General features: G+C 44.2%; 1 protein-coding gene across 3 annotated transcripts in view; it reads left to right on the top strand.

Annotated features, from left to right (window-relative positions):
• HIPK3 (homeodomain interacting protein kinase 3) overlaps positions 1-17,863 on the top strand; it is a 123,315-nt gene that overhangs the window by 81,660 nt on the left and 23,792 nt on the right. For all 3 annotated transcript variants that reach the window (XM_039911467.1, XM_029061785.2, XM_029061784.2), the window contains exon 3: positions 15,395-15,518. In XM_039911467.1, the coding sequence (XP_039767401.1) occupies positions 15,395-15,518 (124 nt within the window). The remainder of the gene's footprint in view (positions 1-15,394; positions 15,519-17,863) is intronic.

The following is a 17,863-nucleotide window of genomic DNA, read 5'->3' as shown; positions in this document are numbered from 1 at the left end:
ACAGGATTTGGTGAAACGGAATATGGGGGTTGAAAGAGAGGGAGGAATTAATGCTAATGCCCAAGTGTGCTGACTTCAGAGAAGGGAAGGACGATGGTGGCGTCAACTATGGTGGGCAGGGACGGTGGAGGAGGAGATCCTGGAGGGAAGACCAGTTTGGGGTGCCAGTGGGACATGGACGACCTGGAGGCAGGGGGAGAAATGCCTGTTACGGTAAGTGTGACTAACAATCCTGTAAGTCCACATTTTTGTGCATGGAAAGATTTCCCTTTCTACAAATGAACCTGCATGTAAAATGAAGCCATGTCTTAAACAGATGAGCTGTTTGGCAAACTGAAAACAAAAAGGCAGCCAGGTGATCCACCTGCTGCTTAATGGACAGTTCCAGGCTTGTTTTCAGTCCAATGCAATGGGGTTTGGAAATGGAGATTGATTGCCTCAGTGGAAGAGAGTTCATGTTTGCTTGGGCTTTTAGAAAGCAGGCAGTTAAGACCCAGATATTGCTTGCTTGTGTTTATTTCCTGACTGACCCAGAGGTACACGTAGAAATCAGTCAATCAGTCAAGCATTGTACTAAATGCTTGGGAAAGTACAGCAGAGTTGGTAGATGCATTCCCTGTCCCTAAAACAGCATGGGGAAGCAGCCTGGCCGAGTGGATATAACACAGGCCTGGGAGCCAGAGGTCCTGGGTTCCAACCCCAGCTCCAAATTTGCCTGCTGTGTGACCTTGGGAAAGTCACTTAACTTCTCTGTGCCTCAGTTTCCTCAGCTACAAAGTAGATTCAGTGCATGTTCACCCTCCTTGATGTGAGCCCCATGTGGGAAAGGAATTGTCTCTAGCCTGATTAACTTCTACCTACCCCAGTGCTTAGATCAGTGTTTGAAACATATAAGCACTTAAGAAATACCATGAAAACAACAACAAGCAAAGCACCCAGCAATTTCTGTGGGTGCTGACCACTTTACCACCTTTTCCTACCCCATTCCACTGGACCAGAGACTGCTGTGGCTACGGGGGCCAGAGGAAGGACTGGAAGACAAAGATAGGGTTCTGTGGAACCTGAGTACACTCTCTACCATTTCAAGTTGATGTGGTAAACTCAGAATTAATGGACTGGGCAAAGGAGCGCGTCTGGGGTCCACAGATCTCCAGGTTTATGGTACCTGTGCAGTCCCTCCATGCCGGTCATTTTGTGGCTTTACTGAAACATTCGTTCGAGAAAAACACATTGCCTCATGGGAGCATGAATATAATTACTGAAAATGAAGTGTTTAAACCTACAGATGAGGAACACAGCTTAAAGTCAAATAGGACCATCAGATAAATAGGATATTTGTATTACACACTGCATTGTTGTTTAAAAATAAAGAGAACTCGTCTAGGAGAAGGAAGTCACTAAGAGATACCAAACTGGGCTGTACCAAAGGTCTGCCTAGCCCAGTGTATTTTCCCAGGTATGATTTAAAAGAATGTTTGGAGGAGCAAGGTGATGAATGGTTTCCTTGAGATTCCCAGAGCCTAGGCATGTATCTTCAAACATTACTAATTTTAACTTTCAATAATAATCCATCATGGACCTATCATCCATGGCAAAGTACATTAATCAACAGCAGGCATTTATTGAGCTCTTACTGGGTGCAGAGCACTCTACTAAAGCACTTCGGAGAGTACGGTTCAATAGAGTTGGTAGATATGAGATCCCTGCTCACAAGGAGCTTACAGTCTACATTATTTCCAAGTGGTATGTTTACTAGAAAAAACCCCAGAAACTTCAATTAGACCGAAATATTTCACTTTTAAGCATATGAGTAGGTTTTGGATCTCTTTTAGTTGAAGTTGGAGGCTTATGGAGAATGAAAGCAGTTGCCAAAAATTAGCATCGCTAGATAGAGGTTGTAGTAATGCTAACTTGGTGTCTGAATTCACTTCATTACCTCATGTGCTTGATAAACTTACCAACTGCCTCCTAATCATGAATTGATAAAATCCTCTTGTGTTTATGTTGTGCTACGGTATATAAAGCCCTCGAAAAGGCAGGTCAGTATTCTCTTTCCTGTCTTTTCAGATGAGGAGGCTAGCAAATTAAGTGGTCTGACTATTGAATTGAATGAATTGTTAATGCATGTTGAATGTAGTTAAATGAATCGAGATGCCATTTTCTAGCCCGCTTTTCCCATACCCTCATCCAGGATTAATCCTTCCTTAAATTTACACATTGAGAGTTTGCATAGGTAGAATTACTAAATTATTTAATCTCTTCAAAGGTGTGTTCATTAGACAATTTATCTTTAGTCAGGCAATCACAATATCAAGTATTAACAATATCAGTATCAAAATTCCATATCATATTTTCTGATTCTCCTCAGAGCCCTCACTCTATATTGAGAGATGTTACCGTAATAATGACAATAGTAATCAACCAATGGTATATGTTGAGCACTCACTGTGTGCAGAGGACTGCGTTAAGTGCATATACATTTATTAAGCATCTTTTAAGCACTGGGTTTGATATAAGGTTGCGAGATCAGGCATAATCCCTGTCCTATTTGGTGTTCACAATCTATCTCAATCCCATTTTAACCGATGAGAAAATTGAAGCTCAAAGAAATGACCTGCCCAAAATCATACAGGGTGGTCAATGGCAAACCTGAAATTCGAACCTGTATCTACTGGGATAGGAAGCCACTGTGCCCTTACCATTAGACCACACGACCTCAATTTCAGTTTTAGCCGCTGTTTCAGTAACTAACTAGACTGACTTCTGGGAAGGATCTTAATTTTCTCAAAAACATCAGCTTCAAGCAAGTGCAGTAGTTCATTTGGGAAGAAAAGCTAGTAACTCCAGTAGAAGATGAAGAATGCATGATTATGAGCAAGTGTGGTAAAAAAACACATTTGCTATGAAACCATTGCAGACTCCAGGCAGAGTGTCAGCATTAGCAATGCTGCGGTCAAAGAGGAAAACATATTTGAATACAGAAATCCATGCTGTAAGAAACTCAAGGCATAATTCTATAATATATGTCAGACCCCTGCTCTAGAGAGGTGTCTAAGTTGGCCAGTCCAGTCCGCTTCTTCCCACTCCTCAAGAACCTCCAGTGGTTGCTCTTCCAGCGCCACACCAAGCAGAAACCCCTTTCCATCGATTTTAAAGCACTGTCAGCTCACCCTCTCCTGCCTTACCTCGCCGTCTCTGACTTCCACCCTTTCTGCATACTTCTCTTCTCCGTGCCAACTTACTCATTCGACTTTGATCTCATCTATTTCGCCACCAACCCCTTGCCTGGGTTCTCCGTCCGACGTGGAATTCCCTCCCCCTCCCTATACGACAGACCACCACTCTCCCCACCTTCGAAACCTTATTGAAATTACATCTCTTCCAAGAGGGCTTACCTGATTAAGCTCTCTTTTCCCCCTTTGCCTCTCCTTCCATGTCACCTATGCACTGGAATCTGTACCCGTTTAGCACCTGATATCCGTCTTCCTTTCAGCCCCACAGCACTTATGTACAGGTCTGTAATTTATGTTAGTCACTCTCTCCCCCTCTGGACTGCAAGCTCCTTGCTGTCAGGGAACATGTCTACCAACACTGTTGTCTTTTACTCTCCCCTGTGTAGTACAGTGTTCTGCACACAGTGAGTGCTCAATTAATACCATTAATTCCTCGGAAGTTGTAAAGACGATGAGCACCAGAGAAAGCTATACCTTGGGGAAAGTTTGGAGGAATTATTCAACACATTAACTCATCCACATCTTTTTTCCTTGTATATAATTGATTTTAGTGTCTGTCTCCCCCTCTAGACTGTAAACTCCCAGAGGGCAGGGATCAGGTCTACTTACTGTACTGTTGTTCTTTCCCAAAGGCTTGATACACTCGATTAATTAATCAGTGGTATTTATTGAGTGCTTATTCGGGAGAGCACTGACGTGCTGTATGTCTTTGGGCAAGTTACTTGGAAACTAAGATGAATGCTGAGCCTGAATTGATTGCATTGAGTCTCTCTGTGGGAGGGGGGATAAAGCATAATATTTAATAATAATAATAATAATGTTGGTATTTGTTAAGCGCTTACTATGTGCCGAGCACTGTTCTAAGCGCTGGGGTAGACACAGGGGAATCGGGTTGTCCCACGTGGGGCTCACAGTCTTAATCCCCGTTTTACAGATGAGGTAACATTTAGGTTTTCTAGCTCATGTAATAATTTAAAATTGTAGAGGAAGCAACAAGTTGAAGTGTTTGCAGGATGAAACTTAGTGAAATAAAGCTCTCTTCTCTTTTTGATGATATTTATTAAGCGCTCACTGTGTACCAAGCACTCTGCTAAGCACTGGGGTAGACCCAAGATATTCAGGTTGGTCACTGTCCCTGCCCCATTTGGGGCTCACAGTCTAAATAGGAGGGAGTAGGATTGAATCCCATTTACCGGATGAGGAAACTGAGGCACAAAGAAGAGAAGCAACTCTCTCAAGGTCACAAATACAGCAGACAAGGGGCGGAGGCGGAATTAGAACCCAGTTCCTTTGACTCCCAGACCCCTGTTCTGCCCACGAGGCCACACTGCTTTTTGTAGCCACATTCTTATTTCAGCGCTGCATGGCCTCTCCGGTATGACATAAATCTGGTTGTCAAGTGATACATTTGTTAAGCGGCTTATTTTAGAATGCAAATATTTTCTAATAATAGAGGGAGTAATCCTTTTGACAGGGAAGATGAATGAACACATGTATCTGAAAAAGAACAATAGCTAAAAAGTCCGCGTGTATTTGGAAGTTGGTGTTCAGAGAGAGAAAGGTAGGAGAAAAGTTGAAGCAAAGATTCAAAGATATAGGTGGTTTCTATGAAGAGCCTTGAGAAGTATTCTGAGAAAGATTGGGATCAGTAATGGGTATTTGCTGGTAGGGAAACTTAAAATGATGGCATTGTTTTCTATTCTTTATCACTGATGGCATATCAATAATTGAAGCAGCATGACACAGTGGATAGAACATGGGCCTGGGAATCAGAAGATCATTGGTTCTAATCCCTACTCTTCCACTTGTCGGCTGTGTGGCCTTAAGCAAATCACATCATTTCTCTGTGCCTCACTCAGTTCCCCCATCTGTAAAATGGGTATTTAGACTGTGCGCCCCACGTGGGACAGGGACTGTATCCAACCCGATTTGTTTGTATCCACCCCAGCACTTAATACAGTGCCTGGCACATATTAAGCATATAACAAATACCACAATTATTACTATTATTACAAGCAAGGGAGTTTCTAAACTTCTAGTCTAAGCAAATATATACGTGTCTTAAAACTGTTCTTAGATATTAAAAATATTCAGAATGAAATTGTTTAAAAAATATATAGTACGTACCGAGTCGTGTTAAAGGCCCCTTTTTAGCAGTCTCAAAATAGTGATCTAGAAAGCTTTATCTAGCGCCATTACCCAATTTGTGTTTTTTAAAGGAAACCCTCCTTGCAGGGTTCATTCATTTATTCATCTTAACTATTCTGTTTGTAAATCTGGCTTCTATGTTAAAGTATAGGCTCCTGTGGGCAGGGAACATGTACTTTATTGTCGGGTACTTTTTAGGTGCCTGGGGTAATTCATTGCACTAAATGCAATTAGTCGTACATATTCTTCCGTTTGTCTCCACCATTCGAGGGTAAGCTCCTTGTGGGCAGAAAACATTTCACCTCCTCATTCTCTATTTTCCAGGTGCCAACAGGGCACCGCATTCAGTAGATGCGACTACTACTCTTGAGTGGGCACTCACTCAGTAACTACCTCCACTGCTACGTGACACTCAAATTCTACTGCTACTACTGATACTCTGTGGGCATTCCATAAATACTGTGACAACTATCGATCAATCATATTTACTGAGCACTTACTGTGTGTAGAGCACTGTACTAAGTGCTTGGGAGAGTACCATATAACGGAGATGGTAGACACCTTTCCCGCCCACCGTGAGTTTACACTATTTCTGTTTCTGTTTCTGTTTTAAATGCTGTCCCTCTAGACTGTAAGCTCATGGTAGGCAGGGACTGTGTCTACCAACTCTGTAATATAGTGCTCTGCCCACAAGAAGCGCTCAATAAATACAGTTGATTGATTCTTCTCCAGTGTTGTCCTCAGCCAACACCTTGGGAGTCCCTTCAGCCCAGCTGTCTAACTGGAATTTTGCAAAAGGCTTCAGCCAAGAGGCTTTGTTTCTTTGATTTTTTTTTTTAAATGGAATTTGTGAAGCACTTACTCTGTGCCAGGCACTGTTTTAAGTGCTGGTGTAGATACAAGGTAATAAAATTGGAAACAGTCCATGTCCTATTTTACAGATGAAGTAACTGAGGCACAGAGAAGTAACTTGCCCAAGGGCTCACACCAGGTGAGTGGCATAGCCGGGACTAGAACCCAGGTTCTTCTGACTCCCAGCGCCTGTGCTCTATCCACTAGGATTCAGGCTTTGCGTCTTCCTGAAGCTCTCCCTGGTTCTCGGCCAGTTTTTGCCTGTTGCCTCAGTCTACACTGGGAAAAGGAAATAGCTCAGAAATCTCTTTAGAAGCTTTTCCCATTACATAAATACTTTTCAACCATGAGAGCTTGAAACGCTCCCAGACCCTAATCCTACCGGTGCCTCCTTAGGAGTGGATTTAGGGCCCTTGGGCTGGGCTCCCCACAGAGGTGTTTCATTCCTCCTTTGTCAAGATTAGTCCACGTGGAAGGAGGTAAGAGGAAGGACAACTGTTACTCAGAGGAGTTGTGAAACCCCTGAAGCTCGCAGTGGAAATATGGCTAGTGACTGGTGAGAGATGGGGAATCTCCCACAGGCAACCATGTGGAATGGAGATTTTGCGAGAGGGGCCAAGATCCAGGATCTCATCATTTCAAGCAGCTCCCATCTGATCACCACTCTTCTCTGAGAGAGGAAGCCCATTAATCATCACCTCATCCTCTCTGAAAATTAAAAGGGAGTTACAAGACCTCGGTACTCCCAATTATGCAACAGGGAAAATCCCCAACTGCCCTGAGTTCCTGCTCCACGACTTATTAATTATAGGGCCGAAAATTCCATCCTCTTTAAACCAAGTTGCAGCTGCCCTCTCTTTCTCCACCCCCGCATGCCTCAGAACTGGAGAGAAGTTGTCCCACAGAAACTTTCCACTGCTCCCAGAACAAGTCAACACTGTCATGCGAATTGGTGGGAACGTATCTATTGAGCGCTTACCGTGTGCAGAGCACTGTATTAAGCGCTTGAGAGGGTAGAAGAGAACAATATAACAGACACCTTCCCTGCCCACAGCGAGCTTACAGTCTAGAGGGGAAGACAACCACTGGGTCATGCCACGTAGCTAAGAGGCTTGTTAGTAAACAGAACCACACAACCCGATACCTTTGTTTATTAGGATGAATTTTCATCCTCATGGGAATTCTTTTTCATCCCAGCCAGCCAGAGGCTGCAAAATAGGAACTGAGGGTCTTCCTCCATATTCCCCATTTAAATATGGATCCACATCTCTCTGGTAAACACAGAGGTCAAGAAATGACCCCAGAGCACTTGGAAAGATCACCGATAGACCAAAAATACCAAAGCAACCCTGAATTTCCTAGGCTGGTTTTTGGTTGCAACACCCCCTTTAATGTTCACCCATTCTAATCCTAATCCTGGGTTCTAATCCTGGCTCTGCCACTTGTCTTCCATGTGGCCCTGGGCAAGTCACTTAGCGTCACTGTTTCTCAGTTATCTGTAAAAGGGGGATTAAGACTGCGAGCCCCATATGGGAAATGGACTGTGTCCAACCTGATTAGTTTGTATCTAGCCTAGCACGTACTAAGCACTTAACAAATACCATTAAAAAAGCTCAGTTAGACAAGCTGTTAAAAATCTCAGGCAAGTAACATATGATGCAGAAGGGCTCTGCCCATATCAAGCACTCAGTACATACAATTGATTGATTTATATATCCAGCCAGATAGAAGGTAGAAAGTTAAAAAGGTTAGACTCATTCTATTCTTCCTGAAATTGCATCAATAGGCTCAGAGGCAGAGGGGGGAAAAAAAGCACACAGACCAAATGGGAAGAAAGTAGAAATTTCCTGATTGGTGCTAACAAGAAGATAGGACCTTATCCACTTCAGTAAATACTCACTAGTTCTGGGCCCCTTTTTGAGGAACCAATGCCTCCGTGATGGATAAACTTGTAAAAATGTCCAAGGGAAGCAAAACAAGGATTTCATTCTGAACTGGCCTGTGTGTGCCTGTTCCTTGCTAATTTTAAGTCAACTTTATTCGAAGATGTTTGGAGAAAGTGGCCCCTTTAATGTAGTGGAATCCTGTAGTGGAATTCTATTAAGAGGTGAAAAATCATCGATTCTGTCCATGCTCACCTTAAATGAGAAGCAGAGGAGCCTCGTAGAAAAGAGCATGGGCCTAAAGAGCCATGGGTTCTCAATCCCGGCTTCTCCACTTGTCTGCTAGGTGACCTGGGGCAAGTCACTTAACTTCTCTGTACCTCAGTTAGCCCATCTGATGATGATGATGATGGTGATGGTATTTGTTAAGCACTTACTATGTGCAAAGCACTGTTCTAAGCGCTGGGGGGATACAAGGTGATCAGGTTGTCCCAAGTGGGGCTCACAGTCTTCATCCCCATTTTACAGATGAGGGAACTGAGGCACAGACAAGTGAAGTGACTTGCCCAAAGTCACACAACTGACCAGTGGCGGAGCTGGGATTAGAACCCAGGCCCTCTGATTCCCAAGCCTGTGATCTTTCCACTGAGCCATGCTGCTTTTCTATCTGTAAAATGGGGATTAAAGCTGTGAGCCCCATTTGGGACATTGTGTCCAACCTATCGTGCATCTGCCCCAGTGCTTAGTACAGTGTCCGGCACATAGTAAGGGCTTAAATACTATTTAAATACTAAGATCCATAAGGACCAGTATGAGCCATAACTGGGTTTCATCTCCAGCACCAAGGTGCCCTTATTCGCTGGCCCACCCAGGATTCTCAAAGAAACTGTAGTAGTCACTTCTCCTATTACATAATAATTGTGGCATTTCCTAAGGATTTACTATGTTCCAAGCCCTGTACTAACTCTCGGGGAGATAGAGGAAAATGAGATCCCTCAGGGAGCTTCCAGTCTAAGTAGAAGGGAGAACAGGTATTGAATCCCTATTATGCAGATGAGGCACAGAGAAGTGAAGTGACTTACCCATGGTCTCAGAGCAGGTAAGTGGCAGAGCTGGGATTAGAACCCAGGTCTTCTAATTCCCAAGCCTGTGGTCTTTCCACGAGGCTGTGCTGCATGAGAGACGTTTTGGAAGAACTGGATCTGAGAGAGCGATCACCTTTCCATACTCCCACAATGACAGATGTCGTGGGCATGCTGACACCATAGTGTGTTTTAATAATAACACTAATGGCATTAGTTAAGCGCTTACTATGTGCCAGGCACCGTACTAAGCACTGGGGTGGATACAAGCAAATCAAGTTGTACACAGTCCCTGTTCCATGTGGGGCTCACAGTCTCAATCCCCTATTTACGGATGAATAATAATAATTGAAAATGTTGGGATTTGTTATGCGCTGACTATGTGCCAAGCACTGTTCTAAGCACTGGGGTAGATACAAGGTCATCAGGTTGTCCCACGTAGGGCTCACAGTCTTCATCCCCATTTGACAGATGAAGGAACTGAGGCACAGAGAAGTGAAGTGACTTGTCCAAGGTCACACAGCTGACAAGTGGCAGAGCCGGGATTCGAAATCACGACCTCTTACTCCCAAGCCCGGGCTCTTTCCACTGAGCCACGCTGCTTCTGTATGTGAAGTAACCGAGGAACAGAGAAGTTAAGTGACCTGCCGAAAGTCGCAAAGCAGACAAGTGATGGAGCCAGAATTAGAACCCATGACCTTCTGGCTCTCAGGCCTGTGCTGTATCCACTACGCCATGCTGTTTCTTAGTACAGTCAAGTAGGCTGTACTTGTCCTGAAGTCAGGGTATTTAGATGCTACAGGTGAGACAAAGTTTTGTGTCTCAGGGAACTTGGTAGACAAAGCAGAGGAGACATAAAGAGGAACGTGGAGACCATCCACCCCCCCCCCATGTTTTTGTCAGGGAAAACTTCCTTTTGTGGCCTCTAAGCTGGGCCTTAAGGGATGGAATGATGAAGCCTCAGTGATGAACAATATCAAGAGTTCATACTTGCTGATGAATCATTCCAGTTTAATGCTAAGATTTAGCACCCATCTTCTCAGCTAGATTGTAAACTCCTTAGGGCAGGGATTGGATCTGTTAACTTCGTCGTACTCTCCCAAGCACATATTTCAGCATTCTGCACGGAATAAATGTTCAGTGAATATCATCGATTGGTCATTAATCCTTTGTACAAATCCATCTTGTAAGTTGTGAATTCTTTCAGTGAATTAAAAAAAAATTGGTCTCATCTTCTTGGGCCTGTTTATCCTTAACTCACACAATACGCGCTCAATAAATAATGAATGAATGAATGTGAAAGTAGTAATAAAACTTCATTATAACTGAGTGAAAGGTGAAAAGAGGTTCAGATTTAGGCATTTCTTGATCTCCCTGATCTGTTTTGCCAGAATAGTGAAAATATTTCCCATACTGCAAGATGTTGACAAAAATTGAAGGTAATTTTGAACTACACTGCTTAAAAGGAGCAAATGATGCGGGTTAACCTTCAGGCTTTGTGGACTAGTTGAATTCGACCTTGGAAAAAGGGGGAGGAGTTTGTGTGTTTCTATTTTAATCATGGCCTACTAAAAGTGGGGAGAGGAAAGACTTCATGGAATTTTATGAGTCAAAACAATAGCCCGTGATAGTTCTTTAAGAGTCTTTTCCCTATTGTGTTTTAATATATTTTTTTTCAAACTTTATGCTCCACCCAGATGCTGATCAGACTGATCATAAATGATTCACAGGAGTCCATAATGACATTTACTGCTGTGTTTAAGGTTCTGCCTCCAGGAGTGTGTAACATTTAAGGATAGCTGGGATGTCAGTTTATAAAATGAAATAAGTATTCTTTATTGTCTTGCTTATATGAGCTGGTTCAGTGAGGTGTATGCAGTGGTGAAAGTAAACTGCACTACGCCAGAATAGCAACAGTAATAATAATAATTACAGTAATAGTATTTGTTAGCCAATTACTGTACGTTAAGCACAATCCCCAGGTTGGATCATCACATCGGATCCACGTGGGAGCCAGAGATCCTGGGTTCTAATCCTGACCCTACCATTTGTCTGCTGTGTGGCCTTGGGAAAGCCATTTAACTTTTCTGTGTCTGTTCCCTCATCTGCAAAATGGGGATTCAGTATCTGTTCGCCCTACTGTTTAGTGTGTGAACCCTATGTGAGCATTGTATCTACCCCAGAGCTCAGTACAGTGCTTAATATATAATAGTAATAATAATTATGATGTTTAAGTGCTTATTATGTGCCATGCACTGTTCTAAGCACTGGGGTAGATACAAGGTAATCAGGTTGGACACAGTCCCTGCCCCACATAGGACTCACAGTCTTAATTCCCATTTTGCAGATGAGGGAACTGAGGCACAGAGAAAGTGAGTTGCCCAAGGTCACACAGTAGACAAATAGTGGAACCGGCATTAGAACCCACGTCCTCTGACCCTCAAGCCCGTGCTCTTGCCACTAGGCCCTGCTGCTTCTGACACACAGAGTAAGCATTTAACAAAAAATTATTATTATTATACAATCCCTGTCACACGTGAGTTGAAGGGGGAGGTATTTCATCCCCATTTTACGGATGAAGAAACCGAGGCACAGACAAGTTGCGTCACTTGTCCAAGGTCACACAGCTGGCAAGTGGCGGAGCTGAGATTAGATCGCGGGTCTCCTGACTCCCACCAGCTTTTGCAGACCCAGGAACGGAACATAAAGCACAGTCAGTCAGTCGTATATATCGAGTGCTTACTGTGTGCAGAGCACTGTACTAAACACTTGGGAGAGTATCATAGAACAATAAGCAGGGAGGTATCAGGTGGTGGCCGCGGGCAGTGCGTCATCACAGCGAGTCCTGTGTGTATGTGTTGGGAAGGAAACCCAGGGGTCCTACACTCTCTTGGGAGGACTTAGGCACATGTCTGTAATTTATTTATATTAATGTCTCTCCTCCCCTCTAGACTGTAAACTCATTGTGGACCGGGGAAGTGTCTGTTTATTGTTATATTGTATTCTCCCTAGTGCTTATTACGTTGCTCTGCACACAGTAAGGGCTCGATAAATACTATTGCATAAGTGAATGAACGAATGACTTGTTATACTCTACTCTCCCAAGTGCTTCATACAGTGCTCTGCACACAGAAAACACTCATTAAATACGGTTGGTTGATTGATTGATTGCTGGGAACTACTTTGCCTCCCCATACCTACCAGATCAGGCTCCTTCTTCTTTGTCAGGCTAATAATAATAATAATTATGGTATTTGTTAAGTGCTTTACTATATGACAGGCACTGTACCAGTGAGCCACCTCAGCACTTAGGTGAAGATGTATTTGCTGCCTAATTATCACTTTCATTGTTTGCTTTTAGGTCTGTGCCCTGACTCTTCTTTAACCTATTGTGTATTTGGCAGTTTATGTGCTTGGGGGAACGGACTGTATCTTTTACTTCTATTGTATGTTCCCAAGCACCCAGGGCAATGTTCTGGGCACAGTAAATGCTGGCGATGGAAAAGATAATGCTTAGCACTGGTAGGATGATGAGAAGTAGTGTAGTTGAGTGGAAAAGGTCACGGGCCTGAGAAACAGAGGACCTGGGTTCTAGTCCCGGTTCTGGCATTTGCCTGCTGCGTGTGATTTGGGATAAGTCACTCCACTTCTCTGGGCCCAAGTTTCCTCATCTGTAAAAAAAGGCATTAGGTACCTGTTCTTATTTCTACTAATACTGTACATCCATGAGGTACAAGGTCTACATAAGCCCATTGTGGTCAGGGATTGTCTCTCTTATTTGCTGTATTTTGCTTTTCAAGCACTTAGTACAGTGCTCCACACACAGTAAGCGCTCAATAAATTTGATTGAATGAATTTCTGACTTCATGAACTTGTATGTACTCCAGTGCGTAGCACAGCACTCGCCACGTGAGCGCTTTCCTGAAGACTGTAAGCTCGTTGTGGGCAGGGAATGTGTCTACCAACTCTATTCTCTTGTACTCTACCAAGCGCTTAGTACAGTGCTGTATACGTAGTAAGTGCTCAATGAATGCTTGATTGATTGCTTAGCAAATACTTGTATTATTATTATTACAGGATGCTGAATTTTAAAAAAGTGTTGAAATGAGCAAATTTTACTCCTCCGGTAGTGTATACCTCTATTTCCAGTTTTACTAAACCATACAGAGATTGTGGCACATAAATTATTCTTTGAAAATATTGTGTGTACACTCAGTTCTCCTAAAACCCTTGGGTGCGTTCTCAGCAGATGCATTAAAGACAACCTGTGCTGTGTGTGTACAATGTCCAGCGTGAATGCCATTTTTCAGCACCGTGGCAACCTGTATCGAACAGACTTGCCTTACCGGAATAACTTCCCCTGATTCTATAACAACGTTCATGAAGTGAAAGAACACTCTCTGCGGAACTGGGGAATAACGAAAATACAGCTCAGTACGTTAGCATATCACTTATATTTAAGTCTGTTGGCGTGTGACACCCACACGTTCTCTCTTAGGCTTTGTGTGGAACTGGCAGTGCCTAGGTCTTCTACTGTAAATTCTCAGCAGCCCCCTCCATTTCAGAGGAGAAATGCCGGACCTCCAGCAGCTTAAATGGCTCGGCCACTTGTCAGCTGTGTGACTTTGGGCAAGTCACTTACCTTCTCGGTGCCTCAGTTCCCTCATCTGTAAAATGGGGATTAAGACTGTGAGCCCCACGTGGGACAACCTGATTCCCCTGTGTCTACCCCAGCGCTTAGAACAGTGCTCGGCACATAGTAAGCGCTTAACAAATACCAACATTAAATGAAATGAACCCAAAACATGGCCCAAACGGAACTCTTCGACTACAGTCCAGTCCATACACTTCGGTTCCCTAACGCCAACCTACTCACTGTACCTCAATCTCGTCTGTCTCGCCCCTGGACCCTCGTCCTGCCTATGGCCTGGAATTCCTTTCCCCTTCATATCTGACAGACTCTCCCCACCTTCAAAGACTTTTTAAAAAGCACATCTCTTCTGAGAGGTCTTCACTGACTAGGCCCTTCCTCCCCCTACTCTCTCTCCCTTCTACGTCACCCTTGCACTTGAATTTATACACCCTTTATTCAACCCACCCTCAACTCCATATCTGTAATGTATCTATATCAATGTCTGTCTCCCCCTCCATTCATTCATTCAATAGTATTTATTGAGCGCTTACTATGTGCAGAGCACTGTACTAAGCGCTTGGAATGGACAAATCGGTAACAGAGACAGTCCCTGCCCTTGGACGGGCTTACAGTCTAATTGACGGTAAGCTCGTTGTGGGCAGAGAACATGTCTACCAACTCTGTTATATTCTACTCTCCCAAGTATTTTGTACCCAGTAAGTACTCAATAAATATGGTTGATTGATTGATTCATTTGATTGATTGAACCATGATCAATGATCATATTCATTCATTCGGTCATATTTATTGAGCGCTTACTGTGTGCAAAGCACCGTACTAAGCACTTGGGGAGAGTACAATATAATGACAAACAGATACATTCCTGCCCACGATGAGCTCACAGTCTAGAGGGCGAGACAGACATTAATATAAATAAATAGTAAATAAATACCCTTCCATTAGATGAAGGCAGCTTACTGTTGTGACTCGAAGCCAAACCCTGGCTTTTGGGGGAGTGGTGGAAAACAAGGGGAAGGGCAGCTTTGAGACTGGAGCCGAGTTTAGCCTTGGCTGGAGAGGGGCTTCAGAGGGAAGGGGCAGGGAGCTCAGGAGCTGGTGAGAATGACAAGGGCAAACTGCCCAGAGCTGGGAGAACATTGTAAATCCAGCCCGGTAACCCTACAGATGGAACTCTCCGCCGAATAGGAGGCGTGGGTTGGCTTTATCGAAATCTCCTGGGAGCCAGGAGTCACCTATCACTCGACTTTATTCAGAAACAGCTGATAGGATAGATCTCTTAGGGCGGAAATCTACTCTCCAGTGACAGCCGTTGGACTAGTGTTTAGATCTCTGGAAAGGTCAAATGTTGTAAATAGACTCAATGATTGCATTGTCATTTTATGAAGTTCTGCCTGCATCGCCAAGAATCTCAAGAAGTGATAAAACTCAAAAAGGAGAAGAACTGTTCAAAAGAGATGATGGCTGCGTAAGCCCCGTTTTTAGAGTTGCCTGTACCATTTTGCTCTGAATGCGCTCACTGAATACGTCTCGCTTAACTTGCAGGGCTCCGGAGATTATATTGGGATTGCCGTTTTGTGAAGCCATAGACATGTGGTCGCTGGGATGCGTGATCGCGGAATTATTCCTCGGTTGGCCGCTGTACCCAGGAGCACTAGAGTACGACCAGGTTGGTTGGATAGTTCCGATCCCCACGTGGAGAAGTACCATGTTGGATGACTGATTTGGGTGTGGGTCCTTGGAGGCGTGGGGTGTTTTATGATAAAACAAGCCCGCGAGATACTGTCAGTGACCGGGGATTAGTTGGTCCAGGTAGTTTGGGAGAAATCACTCAATCGACGGTATTTATTGAGTACTTACTGTGTGCAGCGCACTGTGGTGAGTGCCTGGGAGAGTACAATTCACCGGCCTCAGAGACCCCTGTTGCCGTTGCCATCTCCACACTGCTACCCAGAAAAAGGTGGGGAGGAAAGAAAAAGAGGGCTCACCTGAATCCAGCAGCGACAGCAGCAGTGCAGTGATGATGCGATGATTTCCTTAGGGATTTTGGCACGTATCTTACTCCCGTGTAGCCATCAGTCAGTCAATCGAAGGCTCCCTTTCCCTCAGCAGCACAGCATGACGACCATTTTTAGTGGCTCGTGGATGATGTCAAGACCATCAGATAAAAAAGGTCTCCTTCTCTGTAGTCTTACGTTTCTTCCTGCCTTCAGGACATCTCTACTTGGATGGCCTGCTGACACCTCAAACTTATTATGTCCAGAACAGTACTCATCTTCCCACCCAAACCCTGTCCTCCCCTTATCTTTCCCATCACTATAACAACCCCATCATCTTCCCCTGCCTCACAAGCCCATAACTTTGGCACTGTCCTTGATTCTTGTCTCTTACTCAACTCACATATTCAGTCTGTCCCCAAATCCTGTCAGTTCTATCTTCACAATATTGCTAAAATCCTCCCTTTCCTCTCCATCCAAATTGCTAGTATTTTTATTATTAGTAGTAATAATCATATTTAATGAGATCTTATTATGTGCAAAGCACTGTACTATACACTTGAGAGAGTACAATATATTATGCTGTTTGGATGGAGAGGAAAGCACTTATCACATCTCACCTCAGCTACTGCATCAGCCTCCTTGGTGACCTCCCTGCCTTCTGCCTCCCGCCTCTCTAGTCCATATTTTACTCTGCGCTTGGGCTCATTTTTTTCAAAATTTGTTCTACACACATCTTCCCACTTCTCAAAAACCTCCAGTGGATGCCCATCCAACGCTACATCAAACAAAAAACTCCATACAGTCGGCTTTAAGGCACTCAGTTATTCATTCATTCAGTCATATTTATTGAGTGCTTACTGTGTGCAGAGCACTCTACTAATCTCCTGGGAGAGTACAGTACGACAATAAACAGATACGTTTCCTGCCCACAACGAGCTTACAGTCTATAGTTGGGGAGACAGACATTAATACAAGTAAATAAATTACAGATATGGATATTAATGCTGTGGCGTTGGGAGGAGGGTTAAACAAAGGGAGCAAATCGGGGCAACACGAAGGGAGTAGGAGAAGAGGAAAGTTGTGCTTAGTCAGGGAAGGCCTCTTGTAGGAGATGTGCCTTCAATAAGGCTTTAAAAGATGGGAGTGTCACTGTGTTGGATTTGAGGAGGGAGGGTGTTTCAGGCCAGAGGCAGGACCGGGTACTAGTAGGAGAGTAACGAGGTGAGATAGGCAAAGTCAAGGTGACTGAGTGCTTTAAAGCCAATGGGGAGGAGTTTTTATGGAGGTGTTGGAGTCTTTTGAGGAGTGGGGAAACAGGTCTGCCACCTATTTGAGAGGGCAGCTCCCATGGAGTGAGGGAGAGGGAAACCAGATTGGAGGGGGTAAAGGAGAGAATTGGAGGAGAGGAATTTGAGACAGCGGGTGTAGACAATTCGCCCAAGGAGTTTGGAGGGGAATGGTAGGAGGGAGATGGGGTGGTACCTGGAGGGAGCCGTGGAGTCAAGGAAGGGTTTTTTTCAGGGTGGGAAGACATGAGCAGGAGAAAGCAGAGGGGAAGAAGCCATTGGAGAGCAAAAAGTTGAAGGTGGCTGTTAGGGAGAGAAGAAGGGAGGGGCAAGTGTTTTGATAAGGTGTGCGGGTGGAGGGGGTGGATTTTGAGAGGAGGTTAGAGACCTCTAGAGATTGCTGAAAAAGATGGGAGAGTTGAGTAGGGGGCAGGGATTGAGGAGGGACAGGGGAGATTTTTGGCCCCTGACTGTGTCACTTAGCTCTCCCTTCTACCTTATCTCACTGATCTCCCCTTAAACTGCTCACTTCTCTCCTCTAAGGTCAAGCTACTCCAATCTCATTTGGCTAGCTTCTGACCCCTTACCCACATCCTCCTTCTGGCTGGGAACTCCCTCCCCTATCGTATCCCACAGACCACCACTCCCTCCACCTTTAAAGCCCTCCTAAAATAAAAAGTTTTTCTTCCAAAATATTAGGCCCTCATTTACCCTATTTGCCTGTGCAC

This window comes from Ornithorhynchus anatinus, chromosome 3 (assembly GCF_004115215.2).
Source record: "Ornithorhynchus anatinus isolate Pmale09 chromosome 3, mOrnAna1.pri.v4, whole genome shotgun sequence".
NCBI lineage: Eukaryota > Metazoa > Chordata > Mammalia > Monotremata > Ornithorhynchidae > Ornithorhynchus > Ornithorhynchus anatinus.
Note: the sequence above shows the minus strand (reverse complement) of the source record. Positions and strands in the feature narration are given on the sequence as shown.